The sequence below is a fragment of the Lasiosphaeria miniovina genome, assembly GCF_030549165.1.
Source record: "Lasiosphaeria miniovina strain SMH2392-1A chromosome Unknown B0T26scaffold_3, whole genome shotgun sequence".
In the NCBI taxonomy this organism is placed as follows: Eukaryota; Fungi; Ascomycota; class Sordariomycetes; order Sordariales; family Lasiosphaeriaceae; genus Lasiosphaeria; species Lasiosphaeria miniovina.
The window spans coordinates 1,643,453-1,664,088 of record NW_026848222.1 but is presented as its reverse complement, the minus strand read 5'-3'; the positions used below and the strand labels follow the sequence as shown (position 1 = coordinate 1,664,088).

Here is a 20,636-nt window from a genome sequence, read left to right as displayed (position 1 = left end):
AATGTTCTGTATGTACTGTACAGTACGGATCCGTTGAGAGAATGTGGAGAGAGAAGCAAAGCATGGTTCGCCTCCGCATTGTCCTTCCTTCGCTTCTCGCCAGCACCCGTAACTGCTAGCGTTAGATGCCCTCAAACAGGTCCGCCGACTGGCAGACGAGCTCCTTGAGTCGGCCAACTCCGTGGCAAAAGCGGGAGTCAAAAGAGTGTGTCCCTTGACGCCGAAATTCACCAATTGATCCAACGTAGGTCAGCTATACAACGAGGGGGGAGGAGAACAAAGTTAGCAAAACAGTGGGAATTGCCCCTCTGCCCCGCCGTTTATCGGCCTCGGCCATGCTCAAGTGACCAATGGACGGCTCGCTAATTGGCTTGCGTAAAAAATCTTTCAGCGGCCCTATGACGAGATCCAAATTTTCTCTCCCCTAGCGGTTTTTATAGCCTTCTCCCACAATTCAAGTTCTGCCTCTCAGTTTCATCTCCATCACCTCGGATTGCTCTACACTACTAGTCAATTGCTGCCCCGTACTCAACGTGATCGCTCTTCCGATCTCAGGACATAGGTCCGCCCTTTTTCGTCTTTTCGACCTAACAACCCTCACAACAGCTCTTATGAACGGGCGCCCGTCAGTCTTCACCTCTCAGGTACGTTTGAAATTGAAATTAAGTTTCTTTTCCCCTGGAGTTTTAGGTTTTGTGCCTGCCGTTCGGCTGGGCCGTGACACAGACCAAAGCCAAAGCGTTACCCCGCCATTTTCACAATTCCTTTTTTTCCTTTCTCCGCCTATGTAGTGAATGGTGTTTCCGGCCAGCTTCGGCAACACCATTGCGCGATGCCATGCCTCTTGCAAAGGCCAATTGCATTTTTAATTCCCCGTCTTTTTTTGCCCTACCGTTCTGCCACAATGGCACCTGTCTCACGAAATAGGAGCTAACATGAATCTGCGATAGGACTATCTCTCAGGTCCGCTTTGGCTCCCGGGATCTGGCTTGACTCACCGCTTCGTACTGACTAGATATTTGTTAGACCATCTGTGGAGATCCCTATCAGCATAAGACCTTCTGGCATTGCACTAAAGCAGCCACACCCGTTTTCACCCCCAAACCACCCCAGCGCCCAAGATGCTTTCTCGCCTGGCCGTTCGCTTGCCTAAGGCCTCGGGCCCTCTGGCCCAAGGCCTCAGCCCCCGGCTTAAGAGCCAGGCTCGCTTCCTGAGCAAGCCCGCCGTCGACGGGAGCAAGGGCAGATCAATGCCTGCCCGCAACAATAGGGCCACTGCCGCCGCGTCCGGTGTCACTGCCACATTAACCATCAGGGTGCGCTCTTAGTCCGCGGCCTAGTCGCTTGCTCGTAGAAGCGATTACTAACTCGTTGCCCTGCAGGACGGCCCCGTCTTCCACGGCAAGGCGTTTGGCGCCAACTCCAACGTCTCGGGCGAAGCCGTGTTCACCACGTCGCTTGTTGGGTACCCCGAGTCCATGACCGATCCTTCGTACCGTGGGCAGATTCTGGTCTTCACCCAGCCCCTGATCGGCAACTACGGCGTGCCGTCGAACGAGCGCGACGAATTCAACCTCCTGAAATACTTCGAGTCTCCCCACATTCAATGTGCCGGAGTAGTCGTGGCAGATGTGGCAGAGAAATACAGCCATTGGACTGCGGTTGAGAGCTTGGCTGAGTGGTGTGCCCGTGAGGGCGTCCCTGCTATTACTGGAGTCGATACTCGCGCCATTGTCACGCACCTCCGTGAGCAGGGCTCCTCGCTAGCTAGGATCTCTATTGGCGACGAGTACGATGCCGACGAGGACGAGGGCTTCATCGACCCGGGCCAGATCAATCTTGTGAAGCGCGTCAGCACCAAGGCTCCCTTCGTCGTTGCCGCTCCTAATGCCACCTTCCATATCGCTCTCATCGACTGTGGTGTGAAGGAGAACATCTTGCGCAGTCTGGTCAACCGGGGCGCCTCGGTCACCGTTTTCCCCTACAACTACCCGATCCACAAGGTCGCCGACAACTTTGACGGTATCTTCATCTCCAACGGCCCCGGTGACCCGACCCACTTGCAGGAGACTGTCTATAATCTGGGCCGCCTGATGGAGACATCGTCGGTCCCGATCATGGGTATTTGCCTTGGCCACCAGCTGCTCGCGCTTGCCGTCGGTGCCCAGACCATCAAGCTCAAATATGGAAACCGTGCCCATAACATCCCTGCCCTTGATCTCACTACGGGCCAATGCCACATCACCAGCCAGAACCACGGTTATGCCGTCGATGCTAGCACCCTGCCGAGCGATTTCAAGGAGTACTTTGTGAACCTGAACGATGGGAGCAACGAAGGTACGTAGGATTAAGGAAGCTGGGCTTTGATCATGACTGACACACTACTCCCTAGGCATGTTGCACAAGACGAGGCCCATTTTCTCGACTCAATTCCACCCTGAAGCAAAGGGTGGCCCCATGGATAGCTCTTACCTGTTTGACAAGTATCTCGAGAACGTTAAGCTGTTCAAGGACAGCGCCAAGGTCTACCGGGACAATAGGCCATCTCAGTTGATGATCGACATTCTTAGCAAGGAGAGAGTCGGCGTGGAGCCTTCGCCTCTTGCTAACGCTGCCTAAGGGCCTTTGGGAAGGTCTTTCTGCATTGTTTGGGTCTGGGGTTTAGCGATTAATGATTTTAAGCAATTGGTTTTGCCTCTGGAGAGATAAAAAGCTAGTTACTCGTCATGTTACTCTTTATGTTTAGTTTATGAAACTGCCAGGAAAGGAAAAGGTTGAAAAATGCCCTTCCCGCCTGGGGCACGTGCTACTATTGGACGAGCTCTGCTCTGTGCCCTCGATATAGCGGCGGTAACCTCTTTGTTGAGTTTGTTGCTATTCAAATCGAAATGATTCAAAAGGGCACATGATTGTTGCCGGTGAGTTTGTCTTGTCGAAAGGAGATACCCGGTTTACAACTGTGAAGGAATCTGGGCTGTTCAAAACATATGACGTCATCGACTATATCGCGCTCTGTTAAGGGAGGATGCAGGCGAATACTGTTACTACCTATTTTCCAAAAGAACAGTTACAGCACGTACATACAACTTTCTAACAGGGTTGAAGAGAACTCTTTTGTGGCTTAGGAATTAAGACAGAATTGGGGGATTCAGTGTCAAAAGGTAAATATTTTCCCCTTGAACGCGGCGTGCAATCTCATGTTCTTAATACCGGTCTATTGTTGTCTTGCTGTCTGCAGATAGCAAGACGAGTCATCAGAAAAAAAGGGGCCGAGATGGATTCGTTTCGTCCAAAGTCTAGGGATCCCACCATGATCATTATGATCCCAGGGTCTTGCCTGCGCAGCGGCCTCAACTGCTCAAACCTAAGGATGCTTGAGTTACCGTGCTGTACCTTTGCACGGACATCTATCTGCGAGGTCAAGTACGCTGTGGATCGGCACATTATTATTTTTTTTTTTCGTGGCTCGTACTGGTTGGTCATTTCTTGTTGTGTTGTTCAGATCCTAGTTACTCCGTACAATGAGGCCGGTTTCCGTCCGAGCCAGTGTCCTTTGTGATATGAGATTCAATGCTCGCTCGCTGCAGGAAGAGCTGCAGGCCCTGGGGCATTGTTGCTATAATACTGTACAAAGTCGTCGTGGTGGTGACCTATTTACCGCACCGCATTACATTATAACACCCCTTATCATCATTCCTTGCTCTTCCGTCTCGCGTGCTGCCATTTGCCGGCTTTCCTCCCGTGTTCTCGGCGCTCAAGGTGATACCCGTGTCAAGCTTCCTCCTTGGGGCCCATGGCTGCCTAGTGTTGTCCGTATATACAGTACAGCTGAGTTTATCTACACATTTAGTCCCTTCATCGGTCAGTCCACTACAGAACTGACGAATTTACTTACACACACTACCCTTGTATGGTAGCAATTGCTTCCGGATGCCTGGCACAAAGGCTTCTCAGAGCGTCAACCCCAAGTCTATGCCACCGATCCTCATATATCGACGAGTGAATCCTCAAATCCAGGTTTCCCAAGCTGATGAAATCAATAACTATGTCTTGTCATTGTCGAGGTCGCTCGCAATCAGTAGCGGCTACCTCTGAAATCTCGTCGGCCTCTGCGTCTCTCTTGGCGGAAGCTTCCCTCAAATGTTGGCAGAAGTGCGCCATCCAAACGCGATCGAGGCGCGTCGCGTGACGGTTCGTTGTATTTATTTCCGTATCTGGGCTCGTCACGCCAGCCACCAAAACGATCGTTGCGAGGGCGGAAGGGCGGTGGTGGTGGACTACGAGGTCTGCCGCGGTCGGCTCCTCCAAAATTTCCCTGACGTCGCTCAGCGCCACGATGTGGCGGTCGGATACCAACAAAAACTTCTTTTCCACGGTCCACAAAAGCGTCCACGTCCTCAAAAGTGTATCTATTGATCTCATCGGGGCGGCCTATATCCCGGTTTCGGTCTCTGGTGTAGTAGGATCGCATATTGTCAAGGCGGCGGCGTGCTAGCTCTTGCGGAACGGGCTTGTAGGCAAGAGGCGGTTGTGTCTTTGTGATAATGTGATCTCCATCTCCAATTGGGAAGGGCACCTGGCGATAATTGCCTCTGCCGCGGGGGCCAAGGGGAGCTCCTTCCACACCAAGAAACTGGCGTGCCGGACCAGAAGGAATAACTGCAGCCGGGACAGACGGCTGTGGTTTTGCGGATACGTAGCGGAAGGGCTCGGTCTCAGCATTGACCAGTCTCGCTCTGACTCGGCCTTCCGTATCGGGCTCATATCGGACCTCCCAACGGCTCAAGCTTCCGCGACCTCCCTCTGCGAGTTCGGTTGCAGACCATTCGCGAACCTTGTCCGGCGGGATGAAATCGACCCAAAGCTCTCTTCTATTTCGCTCTGGTGGCCAGATTTTCCCGTGCAACCCGGCCCGCGCTCGTGAAGCACAGGCAATGCTTCGAAATTTTACATATGCATGGGTGCGGATTTGGTCGAGATACTGCTCTTGAACTGCCTCAGGGTCCGTTGCGCTGCCTGCCGAAGTGGCAAGCTCAACAAGATAGTCTTTGAGTACGTTGTCCTTGAGCGGTCTCATGAAGTTTTTGATGTATATGGCAGAGGTAGCCGGATGAACTGCTGGCTCAACATCTTTGTCTTCCACAACAGGAGACTCCTGGTGGCCATTTTGAGAATCGATAGAGGACTTTCTGTTTGATGTTTGCTCATGCCCTCTAACATGCAGATTGTCCTCAGGGATCTGGTTGCCAGTACCTGTCATATCAGTGTCTTCTTGGATGTGCATTTCCGTTGATGAAAAATGTTGGGATTGACCAGGTTCAGCCTCAACAGACACATCCTGAGGACTATGGGCAGGATGGATGAGCGAAGATTGGACACCAGGCTCAGTCTGGTTCTTCGGGACCTCGGATTGGATGATCGCATAGGACACGTCCTTGAGATCTTCGAGTAGAGCGGCCGTTTCGTGACCGGGAGATGAGATTTCGTTCAGGTTCTGATCACCCTTGACATGGTCCTCGTTCTGGCGCGCTCTCTTTCGGGCAATCTCGTCGTCAAATTGAGGAGGACTCCGCGATCTCCGCTTCCGGCTCTTGACGTCATTGATGAGCTCTGGAACCGCGGGAGCATCTTGCCCATCATCCACTACTTCATTAATTTTCAAGCCACTAGATATTTCTTGGATCGGTGAAGGAGACTTTTGAATGACTGTGGGGGGTTCTGGGTCGGCGGGCTCGGGTGGGTCGCTTTGGTCGCCATTCCCGACAGGCACTGACGACCCGTGCGGCAAGAGGGGTGATTTCTCGGCTTGTGTGATTGCTTTGGGGGAGGGATCGGGGCTGGGATGTGCATCATGATGGGTAATTATACCAGGTTGTAAAGAAATACCAGGTTGAGGCTTCGCTGAAGCCTCTCGGGAAGGCGCGCCGCGAAGCTCGGCGGCGTTCGCGTCGTCCACTTCGCCTTCCACTTTCGCTTCAGCTTCGGCAGCAGCAAGACGCTTGATCAAGTCTGCCTTTTTGCCTGCCTGCGGGAGACCGAGCCGCTTGAGTTCCACTCGCAAGTCGGCGACCGTCATGCGGCTCACGTCGGTGGGAGCCATGTCGATCTGTATGCTGACGTGTGTTGAATGCGAAGAGGTTTAGGAAGGTATTCGGCAGTCGCGTCGCGACAAAAGAAAACTCCTTCGTCCCTGCACGAACTTTAAGGCTGCTAGATGCCAGAAGTGGGGCCTGCAGGGATAAAGCGTTAGCTTCCATGCAGGGCCCCACTCGGGTACTGTTTTGCTAGCGGGGCACTTCCCAAAATCTGAAAGGCCTACTGGGGGATGCTGCATTCTCATTGACCGATGCTAAAGTCAACCACACACTCTCCATTGGGTATTGACCTTAGGCACTGATTACCAGATGCTGGCCAAATGGGCATCGGCCGTCGCGTCGCTGCAGGAAGCAGCCCAGTTTACATACCCACCGATTCACGTTTTGCTTTGATGAACGAGCAACAGGCAAATTGAACTCCCCACTGCTTCCGGCCATTCTAGCCATTGTCATCACGTTTATTGTCCTTGGGCCCGCCGCCGCGAGACCGGACGGAAAAGAGAGGAAGCTGTCAAAGGATTCCGATTCACCCTCTCCTTCTCACTCGCACTGCCGCACCCTCAAGTACAGCCATGGAAATTTGTTAGCGAACCACACCGGCAGAACCCGAGGAGTTAAGTGTTTCTTCGCTGCAGTCCCGTCGCGCATCTCTGTCGCAGTTTTCGCGCCCTTGAAGCCAATTTCGCAACTGCTGCTTTTTTCACCGTTGTTTTTTTTTACCAACTATTCCGTGTCCACGCTCGCAATGACGGGGCCACCACAACCAACCCCGCCTCTGAGTTTACCAGGCGAAATCTGCATCGCGACGGAGAAGACCATCGTCGCATCCGTTTCTGCACCGTCGAGCGCAGTCACAGACGAGGATGTCGATGTTCTTAGCATCGCGGAAATCCGCAAAAATACCACTTCATGTGCCGGGTTGTTTGTCGTAGAAGGTGGTAATCGAGATCATATGCTCCGTGGTGGTCACGCCGCCCGGCAACTCGATGGCGACGATAGGAGTCTCAGCGAGACAGACGAGCTGGAAGAGCTAGATAACGTGGACGACGAAAATTACGAACAGCAAGATGTCAATAGATACGAGCAGAATGGTTTCTTATACGACGACTACGATACCAATAGCGACTGGGGCGAGTATGGCAATGTCCCGGTTATTCTAGGCGAATACGAAGAAATGGTAATGCGCCTTGAAGGAAGCGATGACTGGAACAAGGAACAGCGCAAGATCCACGAGCTGATCTACATGCGAGGTCTCCACCCCATGATACCCTCCTGGTGGAGGATGAGCTTCAGGATGTGGGGCATCACTCAACAGCACATGGACGACGTCTTTACGCCGAAAAGGAGCCAGAAGCGTGTGGTTATACATGCGTATGGGAACGAGCTTTCAGGTACGTATGTGTTTATTCCCCGGGCTCTGGGTGCGGTTTTAGAGTTCTAACGGGTTGGACAGCGGCAAAAGCTCTCGAATCCCTGTTCTACTTGTCTCAGACTGTCAAGGACTACGAGGAAATTGGCTACCAGGATAGAATCGCACCCACTGTGGTAAAGGTCATCCGTAATTACTACAAATGGGCACTGAAAGATGCGTCAGTGGGCAGGTGTGGAATCCCGCCTGGTTTACTGGTTACGGCGTATCCGCCAGATTTCACCATCAATTTCGATATTGGAGAGGACACTGACGGAGACGATGGCGACTATGTGGATGAAGAAGGTATCGGCAATGGGGTTGAGCAGGATGAGACTGGGAAGGGCGACGGTGGATACATCGACGATGACCGTGACTACGATGACCGTGACTTGGACGACTTCACAGACGAGCAACACCAACAGCGTTTCACCCGTACTGTATCCAGAGACCTTGAGAAGAGGCTCATGGACATGGGCCAACGCTGGCGCAGGTATCTTCGAGAAGATGTACGCAAAGACATCCCGGTCGACCCGCCGACACTCTACGCCTTTGCCGTTGTACAGCACATGGTCATGCTTGTCAGTCACGACTCCAACAGCTCGAAGAACCCCGTAGTTGTCCTGGAGCAGGTTCGGCTGAACGACAGAGGGCAGTGGCTCTGGAATGCTTTGTCGATCGCTATACCTATCAACAAGACGCGAGATGCCATATTCAAGATGCGGCGGGCCGGTTGCTTTTCGCTGAGCCGGGATGAGTCTGACGATCCTGATATTTGAAAGTAGCAGGCAATGTTTTCAAACATGAGCAAGCCAGAAGTATGGCGAGCGGTCTTCCCAGTCTGAAGTTTTGCCATCGTTGTCTCGACGGAAATACCCATTTGGTGCCGGCATCTGCGAACATATTGTTGGAGGCGTTATGGCTTGACTCCTCTTTTGGTCTTCACCAACCGTAGTGTGTGATAGGGGGGGCGGTGAACACGCCACTGTTATGATATTCAAGCGGATGGGACTGGACGTGACTTTGTTCCTAACTACCACATAAGATAGGTATCCGTACGCCGGGGGCATGGCACTGTACCTATGTATTCTGCTTAGAACAGCTTGGAACAGGGAATAGAGCAGAGCATATGCACAGTTTGCTCAGTCTAACTTGAGAAGATGACTCGATGTGAAATGGAGCCAGTCACAAACTTCCAAGAGGGGAAATGCGTAAAGATGCAGTTATAAAAACGCGGTGCGGAATTCTTACCAACAGGCATCGATTCTTTCTCCTTGGCCGATATCGCAGGTAGCAACGACCCAGCGGACCATGTAGACGCCAATGTCTGATGGAATTGATAAAAAGGCTTGGCGTGATTTTTGGGTGGGTCCACAAAGATAAAGCGAGATCAATGGGATCAATATCTTAGCCGAGCCGGCCGAGATTCCAAGGTGGGGTGTGGGAGGGCTGAAAATGTTGGGGACGAAGGGGGGCCACTAAGCAAGCCACCCACCGAATAGGCTCTCCCATGGCAGCAGCGTGAGACGAGGCACCCATTCGCTTCCATGACACTTGCCTCTATGCTCTGATATTATCACGCAACTTAGGGGGCAGATACCCTCGAGCAACATGATTCGAAGTCACTCCACAATTCTACTCGTATGATCTTCTTGAGAGTGCAAACGTTCCTCGCGAATTGATTAATCTAGGAAATACCGATTCATCTCATAACCCTCTCACGATCCATGCCGTTACTAGTTAAGCGTGACAGGTCCCAGCAAATGTGGAGGGGGCAGATCATGGCAGCGCCAAGGCACCCTCTTCGCGAAGTTTACCTTGCCTTAATGAGTGTAGCGTTTAAAGGGCCGGGAAGACGGATGGATAGCACAGTCCATAGCGCGGCGGAGAAGCAGCCCATTTTTGTCTGGGTCAGAATAATAAAAATGAAGCCATCCATGATTGGTGTCCCAACAGGAGCCGTTTCTTTACTTGAACCTTAACTTGCTGTAACCATCCGGTACAGATTTTCGACAGTTTCCCAGGTGCAGGTCCCAGCTACACAAAGTAGCAATGGCGGAGTCGGTCCCTGCTTGACAATCTAGCACCAGCACCCTTGTCAAACCCACTTAGACCGTGTCTGCTGACATTGCGCGGCCTCTGATTCGAGGGACGGGGACGACGGTGTGGACCCTCCCTAACGGGAGCAAGAGGCACTCCAGTCCGCTGATGATCCAACCGCAAACACCACCTGCAAGACCTAATCAGCTGCCCGGACCGTCGTGCAGCTCCCAAGCGTTTACGGGGAATTCGCCCTGCAGGCCGGATTTCGACCGCTAAGAAGAGTGCATCAAGAAGGGCTCGTTGCCGGTGCACACCTCGCCCATCCTCCTCCTCGGGACCGCCTGCCTGCGCTGTCGTCAGGCTTACGAGTCTTGTACTAGTTCTTAGTCACTCTTTATCTGAGTTGATTGAAGTTCACCTTCCCACAAATCGAACGTCTTACCGAAGCAAGGGTTTGGACCGCTTCCTTCGCCCGTGTCATACTCTACATAAATCGAAGACAGACTGCGCTACTACCCTCGTACCTAACTTCAGCCTGTGCGAGATCAGATAAAAACGCTATGGTGGGGAGAGAGAGGTGGAGCGATCACGGCACCTTCATGCAGAGTGACCTTCACTCGCTTGCCCCCTCATAAAGCCCGCCGCCGGACCACGCTCGCCCCCGTGATCCCTCCTGCTTACCTGTCTTGTCTCCCTACATTGTTCACCGCACCACAGTCACACTGGGCTTTTCTGCAACCTCGACAGCCCTTAACATCACCCATGGATTTGAACACACCCTCCGCCCTTCTCGAATCGTTCCTCTAATCAGTACATCAGGGGGAAGTTGTACGTATATGCGCCACTTGGTTTCTCCAAGCGCATTTGCTTTCTCCCAAATACTTTGCCTTTATTAGGTGGCATATCCCGAGCTGTGATCTGCGTCTCTCGCTCTTAGCGTTACGTTCTTCGGGATATTATCGCACTCAGTTTTCACTTCTCTGCGGCGGAGCTGATATTGGTTCCCCTCCGGCTCCGTGTTCCGTCTTGTGCTGGCACCAGGATCGCGGAACTACCTTGAGGACAATCATCGCCTTCGAGCCTAATCTAGAGGTTGTTCTCGAGAAAGTATCGAACAGATACTAATTCTTGCCAACCTCCCGAAACAACGATTACAAAGCTTGGCATCTGCTTCCGTTACGACATCGAATAGCGTCTGCCATTCCCGCCGCCCTCGACGACAAGTACTCTTCCACCAAAACAAACACATTGCTTACTGTGACCGGCGCCGTTGCTACACCATTCCCGAGAGCTTGCGGGAACCTATTACCACGAGGCCGACACAGCAACGATGGCTTTATCCGAAACGACGCAGAGTCTTGCCTCTGAGGCACCCAAGGAATCCGCGCCAAGTCCCCGGCGGACGGCTCTCCCGTCCAAACCTTTGTCATCAAGAGAGAGTCTCGACCCATCTCGGCGCTCGAAGCCGGATGCCACCCCTTTGGGGGATGACCGGTCTCGAGCAGAGAGTTCACCAAACCCAGCCACAAAAAGCGAGAGCCCCCGCGGTTTATCACAGACTCTGAGCCCAAAGACAAATCGGACACAGCTCTCGCCCACACCTGACACCCCGCCTCTCGAAGGACTCACTGGTCAAGTTTGCAGGTAAGCGACACCACCTTGTTCACACAGTTTTCTTCTAATGACGCTTCTCTCAGCAACTGTGGTACAACCCGTACTCCTCTCTGGCGAAGATCACCTCAAGGCGCGACCATCTGCAATGCGTGTGGGCTATATCTCAAGTCTAGGAATGCCGCGCGCCCAACCAACTTGAAGCGCCCACCTAGCATGGTTGCAAGCAATCACAGACCAACAACTACAGGACTATCATCTCCAAATTCCCACTTGCCGCTGGCTCACAATGCTCCCCCAGCAACATATGTCGCAGCGGACCAGACGCCAACAGGATCATGCCCGGGAGGGGGAAAGTGCAACGGCACCGGCGGCGCTGAGGGGTGCAGTGGCTGCCCTGCGTATAACAACCGAGTTTCTAAGAGCGCCAGCATGAGTGTGGTGAAATGCCAGCACACGTTGTCTGGCCAAAAGACCCAGACGGACAGCAATCCAGACGAACCGACCCCGATTGATATTGGCGCATTGCATATCCAGAGCCAGAACACCACTGTTGTTATCGCATGTCAAAACTGTGGGACAACTATCACACCGCTATGGCGGAGGGACGCAGCTGGCCACACAATTTGCAATGCTTGTGGTAGGCCCAAGGTACTTCGATGTACACTAAACACGATGGCTGATTTTCACAGGACTGTACTACAAACTACACGGCTTACACCGACCTGTGACTATGAAGAAGTCGATCATAAAGCGGAGAAAACGAGTCCTGCCCTTTGCTTGTCAGACGACGGAGGCCGAGAACGAGCCTGGCGAACCTACGGACTCACCTTCGCCTTCTCCAGATTCCGATGTCGAGATGGAGAGGGGCTCGACTAATCCAGACGGTTCCGTCAATCTAGGTCTCCGACGGCGCGGAGAGCCGTCGTTGACACTTGTTTCAGAAATCGCATTGCGGCAGAATAGCCAGGTATCTTCCGCGCAGCCCAAAAACCCGGGACAGAATCGCCCGCCACCTACGGGTCAACCTCAGTATCAGCCGGAATCTCTCACCAACGAGAACCGGTTGGCGCCGTTAACAGCTGTATCAAACACAGATGAACGCCAGTCCGCGTTATCGCCAGCATCCTTTCTGTCACCATCCCGCAAGCGCTCCTTCTCCGCCACTGACATGGATTTCCGAGGTCCCAATGAGGGTGAAAATGGCAAACGCTTGTCATCCATCAAGTCTATTCTTAAAATGGTGGCTATGAGCCAGGAGCCCGGGCATGCGGGACAGTTTCTGCACTCTCCCGGGAGTACGGCAGCATCGAGCCCGAGTCCCGGAGCGTTCTATAGCCGCGGCGGAACAGACACACCACCATCTCTTGCTACTGCCCGTCCCAGTTCATGGGATCAACAACAACACGAGATCGACAAGCTGGGTGCAGAGAGGCAGAAAGCAGAGAAGCTAGAGGCGGAGAAGCTGAAAGCAGAGAGACGGGCGGCACTTGAGCGTGAAGCCGAGAAGATGAGAGAGCTACTGGCGGCGAAAGAGAAGGAGCTGGCGGAGTTAGGAGCCGAGTGACGCTCTACCAGGGAGGTGTCGTGTCCCGGCCTTGAACGAATGAATGATCCTTGTGTGTATGTATATAAATGCCAATCAATGAAGTATCTAGCGTGGGCGTGGGCTTGGGGCTTAGTCGCGGGCATAAATTACGGCGCACTAGAATGGGGTTTGTTAGAGTGGCCTTGTTCTTACGATCTACTAAGGGTAAGCCCTTCTTCACCTAGATTTCCCTGAAATGGGTACCTCTATCTAGTCATCTGAAGTACAGGCCTAATTCTGGACTAATGGATATCATTCAACTCATGAACTTATTACATCGCCAGCGACCCTGACAAGCTCCGCACATGGTTTTAGGCTACAGCACAGCGACGAAGAGCCACGTGGCATACGGCTCCGTAAGCGACGGATTAACGTACTGCACCCCTCCAAGCTGGTGATGCTGGAAGTGTTGTTTAACTTGTGTAGGAATATTTAATATCTGTGTATCTTCGCGATGTGAATAACTTCAAAAATGGACAAGGAGAATAAAAAGGGGGCCGTTTGAGTGGATGAATAAAGGGTGGCACCGCAGCCAAGATTTCATTACCCAACAGGCCTGTGGCTTGGGGGCCACGGGGCCCTAGGGGCGTCGGAGTGGAGCCGCGCGTAATTAATGTCGAGTACTATAGCTTACCTACTGTGGTGCAGCGAAAGCAGTTCGTCGTTCGTCAGCCGTTTCGCCCAAGCTCTACAACTTTCCGGGCAGCCCATTGCGACAAAGCCTTTCTCTCTTCGCGCGCACATTCCTATCCAACTCTCACGATCGCAATGGATTTCTCCGACAGCTTGTACGTCTACGCCGCAGTTCCGAGCCCAGCTACTCTAGCTCGGGCAGCTGCTCTCCGCTAGCAGCACGCTTCCCGTCTTGCTACGTTTGTTGACGTGGTGTCGATTAGGGCATCTAGCCGCTAACTTTGCGCTCTCTCTAGCCGGCTCGTCAACCTGGGCGTTGGGGCTCTGCTCGTGCTCGGCGGCATCTTGCAGTTCTTCCAGGGCACCGGCGTTCACTCTTCCTTCGTCGCTGTCTACGAGATTCTCTTTGGTCTCGGTAAGTTCCAACTAGACCCCCTTAACTGCCTTGAGGAATAGCCCACGCGCAAACTAGCTGCACGGCCGATCGAGCCCCTTTGTTTGATGACACTAGAACATCTGCTAATTGCCATCGCGTCTTGTGTCAAAGTGATCGCCCTTCTCGGTACGCCTTGCGAATAACCCGCACCTGGATTCGCGGCGATCCCAAGCCTGGCCTGGCCTGGACCCTTCCTCCCCGTTTCCCGCTGCAAGATGCTAACCGTGCGCCTACCGAACAACAGAGTTCCAAATCCCGCCCCAGGTCTCGCGCTATGCCAACTTCATGTTCTCGTTCATCGGCCGTGGTATCTGTACGTACTCTAGCTCCCGAAACTGCCGTCAGGCACAGGTTAGTTCCGACCTGCTGACGGGACTGCAAACTGACAACCCCCCCCTATCCCAGTCTACATCTTCGCCGGCACGCTTATTCTCGAAGGCGGATTCATCCTCAAGACGCTCGCCGGATCTATCATTGGCTTCGTCGGGCTGGCCTACGTCGTCCTCGAATTCATCCCGTCCATCGAGCCCCCTGCCAACATGCGGGAAGCGGATGCTGGCTGGGGCGCCGAGCAGGTGTAAGGGGAGGCTCGCCTCCACACTGGGAACCTCGCTTGGTCAGGGGCAAGGCAGGTAGGGATGGAATGACGGGGTTTTTTTGAGTTGGCCGCTAGGTTCCAAATTCCTCCGGCTTGGAGTTGGCTGGCCAAACATGGAAGAGAGGGGGGTGGCTCGCAGGAGGCTATAGCTATTGCCGTGCGAGATACCAGGGGCATTTGTAACGGTCTTGAATCGGGTTGACTTAGAGAGAGCGCTTGTTTTATTATTATCATGGCGGCTGTCGCTTTTCGTGGTCTATATACTCATCTTGTATTGAATCTCTATGACATGCGATGCGCTTCTCTGCTTCCTGCCTGCCTAGTTCAAGTGTTTACTTAACGTGGTGCTAGACTCTAGACTATTCAATAAAGAGGCCACATGGCCCATATCGCCTCGATAGGTCCTTGCGCACACGCAGACGCGTAATTGTGAAACTTTATGGGGTACTCAGTAGACTCGCCGCTCCTTGGCGGGAGCTTTTTTTTGGGGGGGGAAGGGGTGAAGCTAGGATAAGGCAGAGCATTTTAGGGTTAGGCGTATAGGTGTCGATAGATAAGCCGGTTATTGCAATATTTTAGTCTGAGGGGTAGGCTCAGGAAAAGGAAAAATAAATTTGAGACAGCCAGCTGGTTGCTTGCTTCGTGCTTCGTGGGGTCAGCTCACTTGAAGAAACTCAAAACGGAGACAAAAAACATAAATCCCCAGCAGGTGCCTGTGACCTTTTCAAAAAGACGCTAGAAATAAGGGGGCACTACATTATTCCAACTTCTTTTTATTCATTTCAAGAAGTTGACTGCCTTCTTTTCCGGACAACCACCCACGCACACTCAACGATGGGTAAAAAGCGAACAAGAGAGGCCGAAGCCCCCCAGCAGGACCCCACAGTCGACAAGATGGACGAGGATGGCAGCTCAGACAGCAGCGACGATGTGAGAGGTGACCTCTAAAGCTCCCCGCGCACAGCTTTTTGTTTTCATCTTTCTTTTTTTCCTGCTTTTATAAAGAACATTTTGGCTAAACAAAAGGGGGCATGTGTCTGTTTGTTCCTTGACAGGACATGGATATTGTCAACGTGGACTTTGAACTGTTCAACTACGACTCGCAGATCGACTTCCACGGCGTCAAGACGCTGCTGCGGCAGCTCTTCGACGCCGACGCGCAGCTGCTCGACCTGTCGGGCCTGAGCGACCTCATCGTCGAGCAGAACACCATCGGCTCCACCTGCAAGGTCGACGACAAGGCCAACGACGCCTACGCCTTCCTAACCGTGCTCAACCTAACCGAGCACCGGGCCAAGAAGCCCGTCGCGCAGCTAATCGACTATCTTAGCGGCAAGGCGCGGGTAGCGAGCGCCGTCGACGGCAGCAGCAGCAGCCTGGCGGCGACGGTCCCGGAGCTCCTGGCGGCGGCATCCTCGGGCAGCAAGCAGGTGCAGGTGGGGCTCGTGCTCGCGGAGCGGCTGCTCAACATGCCGGCCGAGGTGATCCCACCCATGTGGGGCATGCTGGTGGACGAGATCGAGGCGGCGGTCGAGGACAAGGAGCCGTACGAGTTCACGCACTACGTGGTGGTGTCGCGGGCGTACCGCGAGGTGGCGTCGAGCCTCGACCAGAGCGAGCGCAAGCAGAAGAAGGCGCGCGAGGAGTCCAAGATGCTGTACTTCCACCCCGAGGACGACGAGATGCGGAAGCACGCCGCGGCCGCCGGCGCTTACGCCTTCACTAGCGAGGAGTCGGTCGCCGATAGTAAGAGGGCTTTCCAGGACATGGGCGTCCAGCCGCAGGGCTTCATGATGTTGATCGAGGCGAGCAAGTTCGAGGGCGCCGTCAAGGCGATCCGTGACTACGTGGGCGAATACGCATAAATCCCTTGCGGTGTCGTCTATTTTTATTCCTTTAATTTAAAAGATTAAAATGGATTCTAGGTATTGCGCTTGCGCTGGCCATACTTTTTATTTTTCTTTCTTTCTATTTTCACCGTTGTAATTATTGATGTGCTCCCGGCTACGGCGCGGGTTCAAGTCTCTGCATCAGATAGTCGACCTCGACGTCTTTGGTCAGGGGGATGACAAAGTCCTCGTACATGGCCACGACGGCGTCCACGTTGATCTTGACCTGCTCTCCGGCATCGGCGCCGAGCGAGGGGTCGGTCCCGTACGTCTGGGCCTTGAGCTTCAGCCTCTCGAGCACCTTCTTCTCCACGGCCTTATTCGTGATGGCGTCGCCGATGCCGCCGCGGTCGCCAGCCCGGATGAGGCGCGTGAAGCGCTCCGTCTCGGACTGAAACTTTGACTCGGCGACGAACTTGCCAAAGTGGATGCGGCGCGACAGGGCCTGCAGGCAGGCGATGTCGCACGTCGCCGACGAGCCGTAGTTCTCCTGCGACACGCCCCGGTCGCCGTGCCCAAAGTCGGGGCACACCTTGGGCAAGAACTGCTCCGTGTAGAAGGTCTTGATCTTGTCGTTGACGTTGACGTCGTTGGGGTGCAGGATCTTTGGGTAGTGCAGCGAGTCCAGGATGGAATTTTGCACGGCGTCGGGGAAGAACGGGTACTCGTCGGGCGACTCGTAGCGCCGGATCAGCGACTGCAGCCGCTCCTGCTCCGTCAGGTACCAGTCCATAAAGCTCAGGCTGCTGTTGGGTATCGGTACGGCCCCCGGGATGTAGATGTTCTTGTTGAGCGGGAACTGCACTCGCTCAATGAGGTGGAACGTGATGGTGTCTTCCAGCCGGCTGCTTTTGCGTGAGTCTTTCCGAATGTAACACGTTTCCACGAACTGGAAGGAGGGTCCTTGGCCTACATCAGCTGGTAGCGGATGCGCGAGAGGTCGAGAGCCTGCGAGGCATCGGAGAGGTCGATGATGGAATCCATTGTTGCACCGCTTCTTTTCCTTTCTCGTTCGCTTTTTGCTTTCTTAGCTGCAGATGCAATGCAGGGCTTGCTTGAAGCAGTTGCAAAAGCGAGACGGACAGACTTTTGACCCAAGAGATGACCTCAGATTTCGTCCGGGCGGTGAGGTTGGCTGGGCCCGGCTGCGTCGGTGCCCTGCCGGCCTGCAGTCGACTGGTGGGCGGTCCGAACGGGGGAGCGCTTGTCGGAGCGCTGTGGGACTGGGACTGGGCACGGTTGGGAAAATACGCTTCAAACGCGAAATCCAATGACGCACTAACCACGCCGCCCCACCGCTTCGGCTCCCAATAATAAGGTTCCAGGTTGGATTTTGGACCAATGCTTGCCCCCTGCAAAACGCCCCCATCAATCGATCAATCGCCGCCGCCCACTCAACGAGAGAGCAGGACAGAAGGTAGCACAAGCGCATGCAGCTCGGCTCGACCTCGCCTGTCGCGTGTGGCTTGCACAGCTACCAGATCCCCAAAGCGTAAGCCAGACGAACGACGTTGGATTGACTATCGAATACCACATTGCCATCGCACAAGCAACATCGCCCACGACAACGCACGAATCCTGCAACTTGCCGCCTCGACAAACTTGGAAAGCTCAGACTTAAGCGAGGGTCGGGACAAGTTAGAGGTGCCGACGGATGGCCGGCTCCGGGCACCAGAATGCCTTCCAGGACTCCCCACCTGAAGACGAGTCTTCCGTCATCTCTGTGAGCACGACGCACCCAATGCCTGGCCCCCTCCCGGGCGCGCGGGGAACCAAGGCGGGAAGGGGACTGACTTGGCGATAACTCTAGACGCGAGGGCTCGAGGCCTTTGGTCGCAAAGTGACGACGACCGCAAGCCATCTAATAGGCCCACTCGCCGATCCAGCCTCGCACCCCCACTACCAGACCGCTATGAGCGAGGTACATAAACAGCTGCGGAGGCCAGCACTCCAGCGCAGCGTGTTCTCCCTCGCGCGCACGACTCCGACAGACCTGGTGCGGTCAAGGCTCTCGTCCAAGGAGATCCAGTCGCGAGCCTTGTCCTATGTCCCCGAGGAGATGCTGAGGAATATACCCGATGAAGAAAACGCCTACTCGCTGTTCCAGGGCTTCCAGGCCACCTTCCCCGACTTTGCCGACGATGGCAAGAAGCACAAGCGACGAGCCTCGCGGGGGAGGAAGCTCCTCGACGAGATCCCGACGCACGTTGACAGCCCCCACGCGGTGCAGAAGCTCAGGAAGGAGAAGGCGTCCATGATGCACAAGCTCGAGATGTTCAGCGTCCGCAAGAATATGGCTAGCAGCGAGATTCGCGAGATCGACAACAAGATAACTAACCTTCAGGGCATGCGCAAGATCATCCTCGACAGGCTAGCAAGTCTGGAGCAGGAAGAGGCACTACTAGAGCACGAAAGTATGGCGTGTCTTTCTCTCGCCAGTTTTGCCAACGTGTTAACTGACATGTCACAGTTGTCGACGTTGAGGGCAGGTTAGAAGAGGCCCAGGACCTCGCCGATGAAGCGGAGTCGGCAGCGATGCAGACACCGACAAAGTCTGACGATGACCTCGAGTCCGAGCACGGCGACGTGGTAGGCTTCATGTCACAGTCAGTGTACGAGAAACTCCCTTCGGCAAGCAGCACGCCATCCCGGGGCAAAAAACCGCGAAACATCCGCCGGAAATCCATGCCCATTCTTCATGAGCACTTCAAGCCAGGCACCATGATTCGCTCGGTTCGCGCGCACCAGGACAGCATCACGGCTCTTGATTTTGATGCCCCCTTTGGGCTGATGGTTTCCGCGGCTATGGATGATTCGGTCCGGGTCTGGGATCTGAACGCGGGGCGCTGCATCGGCCTACTCGAGGGACACACGGCGTCGGTCCGCACTCTCCAAGTCGAAGATAACTTCCTAGCTACGGGGTCTATGGACGCAACTATTCGGCTGTGGGACCTCGGTAAGGCGCATTACGACCCGCAAGGCAGCCAGTTTGGCAAGGACGACGAGGACGACGGTATTGCGTTTGGCCACCCGGACGATCAACCGGTGGACCCACCAGCTGGCAGCATGAGCGACTGTCCCCTTTTCACATTGCAGGCTCACCTTGACGAGATCACGGCATTGCACTTCAGGGGCGACGTCCTGGTTTCCGGTTCGGCCGACAAAACACTCCGGCAGTGGGATCTCGAAAAGGGTCGCTGCGTGCAGACGCTGGATGTCATGTGGGCATCGGCCCAAGCCTCGGTTCTGTCGGCAGGCGACAGCACCTGGAGGCAGACCAGCCGCGCAACAGACGCGTCGGCGGACTTTGTTGGCGCGTTGCAGGTGTTTGAGTCGGCTCTGGCGTGCGGCACTGCCGACGGCATGGTGAGGCTCTGGGATCTGCGCAGCGGGCAAGTCCATCGCAGTTTGGTGGGCCACACCGGGCCAGTGACGTGCCTTCAGTTTGACGACATCCATCTAGTGACGGGAAGTCTCGACAGGAGCATACGGGTATGTCTTGTTCAACCGCAACACGGCCCCCCTACACATATAATATGTGGGCCAGCAACTGACTTGTCGCAGATATGGGACCTACGGACTGGGTCAATCTACGACGCCTATGCATATGACCATCCCATTACGAGCATGATGTTCGATACACGCAGAATAGTCTGCGCAGCCGGGGAAGACGTGGTCAAGGTATACGATAAGGTTGAGGGACGGCACTGGGAGTGCGGCGCCGGCATTGCCGAGGCAGAAGAGGGCAAGACGCCAGCGATTGTAGAGCGGGTTCGCATAAAGGACGGATATATGGTAGAGGGCCGTCGGGACGGTGTTGTGGGGGCTTGGACATGTTAGATGTGTGTGTTTGTGTACGTGTAAAATACAAAAAAGTGCAGCCGGCTCGCGGCAGGTTCCAGTATTAGCGTGTACGGCTGCATCTGCCTTGTCTAGGTGTGGGTGTGACTGCGTGTCATCCAATTCGTGGTATTGCCAAGAACTGAATGTTCAATTCACACAAATCACTTAGGTAAGGTTCTCATCAGCAAACGAACCTCATCCACAAAGCAGCCGCCCCAGATGATCGAGCAAGCATTCAAGGTCTAGCCAAGCCTTAGGGGCATGCAAGAACATCGGACATAATCGACCAAGCTGCAGAAGCTCGAATAGCTCTGCCGAGTGGGGGAGAAAGGGGGGTAAGGGGGTGGCGAGCGGGCGCTTCGACCGCAATCCCCGATTCCCGCTCTGCAAACTCCACGATTCGGCATTATGATCATCTTTTGGCGACAGGTGCATCAACACACCCGTGGGCTTCCGTCCCGTCAAAGACAATTGACGCAGGCACTCGGCCCC

At 54.4% G+C, this 20,636-nt stretch overlaps 9 protein-coding genes across 9 annotated transcripts; 6 read left to right on the top strand and 3 right to left on the bottom strand.

The window, feature by feature from the left end:
• Window positions 1–1,121: 1,121 nt before the first annotated feature.
• Window positions 1,122–2,619, top strand: B0T26DRAFT_644322 (class I glutamine amidotransferase-like protein; the record flags this gene model as incomplete). The annotated part of the gene is made up of 3 exons (XM_060437620.1): window positions 1,122–1,316; window positions 1,383–2,337; window positions 2,393–2,619. The coding sequence occupies 3 exons, from the start codon at window positions 1,122–1,124 to the stop codon at window positions 2,617–2,619; spliced, it is 1,377 nt and encodes a 458-aa protein (XP_060298023.1).
• A 1,681-nt stretch (window positions 2,620–4,300) lies between these two features.
• On the bottom strand, window positions 4,301–6,091 carry B0T26DRAFT_619560 (uncharacterized protein; the record flags this gene model as incomplete). Its single annotated transcript, XM_060436050.1, has 2 exons — window positions 4,301–5,211; window positions 5,254–6,091. Coding segments are annotated over 2 exons (1,749 nt in total), but the record flags the coding sequence as incomplete, so codon positions are not given.
• Window positions 6,092–7,047: 956 nt separating this feature from the next.
• On the top strand, window positions 7,048–8,282 carry B0T26DRAFT_643740 (uncharacterized protein; the record flags this gene model as incomplete). Its single annotated transcript, XM_060437561.1, has 2 exons — window positions 7,048–7,486; window positions 7,549–8,282. 2 exons carry the CDS (start codon window positions 7,048–7,050, stop codon window positions 8,280–8,282), a joined length of 1,173 nt encoding a protein of 390 aa, XP_060298021.1.
• A 2,594-nt stretch (window positions 8,283–10,876) lies between these two features.
• On the top strand, window positions 10,877–12,724 carry B0T26DRAFT_643807 (uncharacterized protein; the record flags this gene model as incomplete). Its single annotated transcript, XM_060437576.1, has 4 exons — window positions 10,877–11,190; window positions 11,244–11,797; window positions 11,850–12,542; window positions 12,600–12,724. 4 exons carry the CDS (start codon window positions 10,877–10,879, stop codon window positions 12,722–12,724), a joined length of 1,686 nt encoding a protein of 561 aa, XP_060298020.1.
• A 981-nt stretch (window positions 12,725–13,705) lies between these two features.
• On the top strand, window positions 13,706–14,395 carry B0T26DRAFT_640543 (Golgi apparatus membrane protein TVP15; the record flags this gene model as incomplete). Its single annotated transcript, XM_060437241.1, has 4 exons — window positions 13,706–13,793; window positions 13,926–13,940; window positions 14,059–14,127; window positions 14,220–14,395. Coding segments are annotated over 4 exons (348 nt in total), but the record flags the coding sequence as incomplete, so codon positions are not given.
• An 851-nt stretch (window positions 14,396–15,246) lies between these two features.
• On the top strand, window positions 15,247–16,277 carry B0T26DRAFT_739404 (p21-C-terminal region-binding protein-domain-containing protein; the record flags this gene model as incomplete). The annotated part of the gene is made up of 2 exons (XM_060443708.1): window positions 15,247–15,342; window positions 15,468–16,277. 2 exons carry the CDS (start codon window positions 15,247–15,249, stop codon window positions 16,275–16,277), a joined length of 906 nt encoding a protein of 301 aa, XP_060298018.1.
• Window positions 16,278–16,416: 139 nt separating this feature from the next.
• On the bottom strand, window positions 16,417–17,285 carry B0T26DRAFT_739403 (chorismate mutase-like protein; the record flags this gene model as incomplete). The annotated part of the gene is made up of 2 exons (XM_060443707.1): window positions 16,417–17,146; window positions 17,215–17,285. The coding sequence occupies 2 exons, from the start codon at window positions 17,283–17,285 to the stop codon at window positions 16,417–16,419; spliced, it is 801 nt and encodes a 266-aa protein (XP_060298017.1).
• B0T26DRAFT_201721 (uncharacterized protein) lies at window positions 17,182–17,844 on the bottom strand. Its single transcript, XM_060433746.1, has one exon. The coding sequence runs from the start codon at window positions 17,731–17,733 to the stop codon at window positions 17,329–17,331; it is 405 nt and encodes a 134-aa protein (XP_060298016.1). The 5' UTR covers window positions 17,734–17,844; the 3' UTR covers window positions 17,182–17,328.
• Window positions 17,667–20,482, top strand: B0T26DRAFT_701284 (WD40-repeat-containing domain protein). The gene is made up of 4 exons (XM_060441591.1): window positions 17,667–18,024; window positions 18,112–18,715; window positions 18,772–19,793; window positions 19,866–20,482. Exons 1-4 carry the CDS (start codon window positions 17,956–17,958, stop codon window positions 20,139–20,141), a joined length of 1,971 nt encoding a protein of 656 aa, XP_060298015.1. The 5' UTR covers window positions 17,667–17,955; the 3' UTR covers window positions 20,142–20,482.
• Window positions 20,483–20,636: the final 154 nt, after the last annotated feature.

Bases quoted from the DNA above. Each gene is read 5' to 3' on its own strand.
- B0T26DRAFT_701284 (XM_060441591.1), top strand. From the start codon at position 17,956: ATGGCCGGCTCCGGGCACCAGAATGCCTTCCAGGACTCCCCACCTGAA. The intron at 18,025-18,111 runs GTGAGCACGACG...CGATAACTCTAG, and splicing joins ACGAGTCTTCCGTCATCTCT to ACGCGAGGGCTCGAGGCCTT. The intron at 18,716-18,771 runs GTATGGCGTGTC...GACATGTCACAG, and splicing joins GGCACTACTAGAGCACGAAA to TTGTCGACGTTGAGGGCAGG.
- B0T26DRAFT_201721 (XM_060433746.1), bottom strand. From the start codon at position 17,733: ATGCGCTTGTGCTACCTTCTGTCCTGCTCTCTCGTTGAGTGGGCGGCG.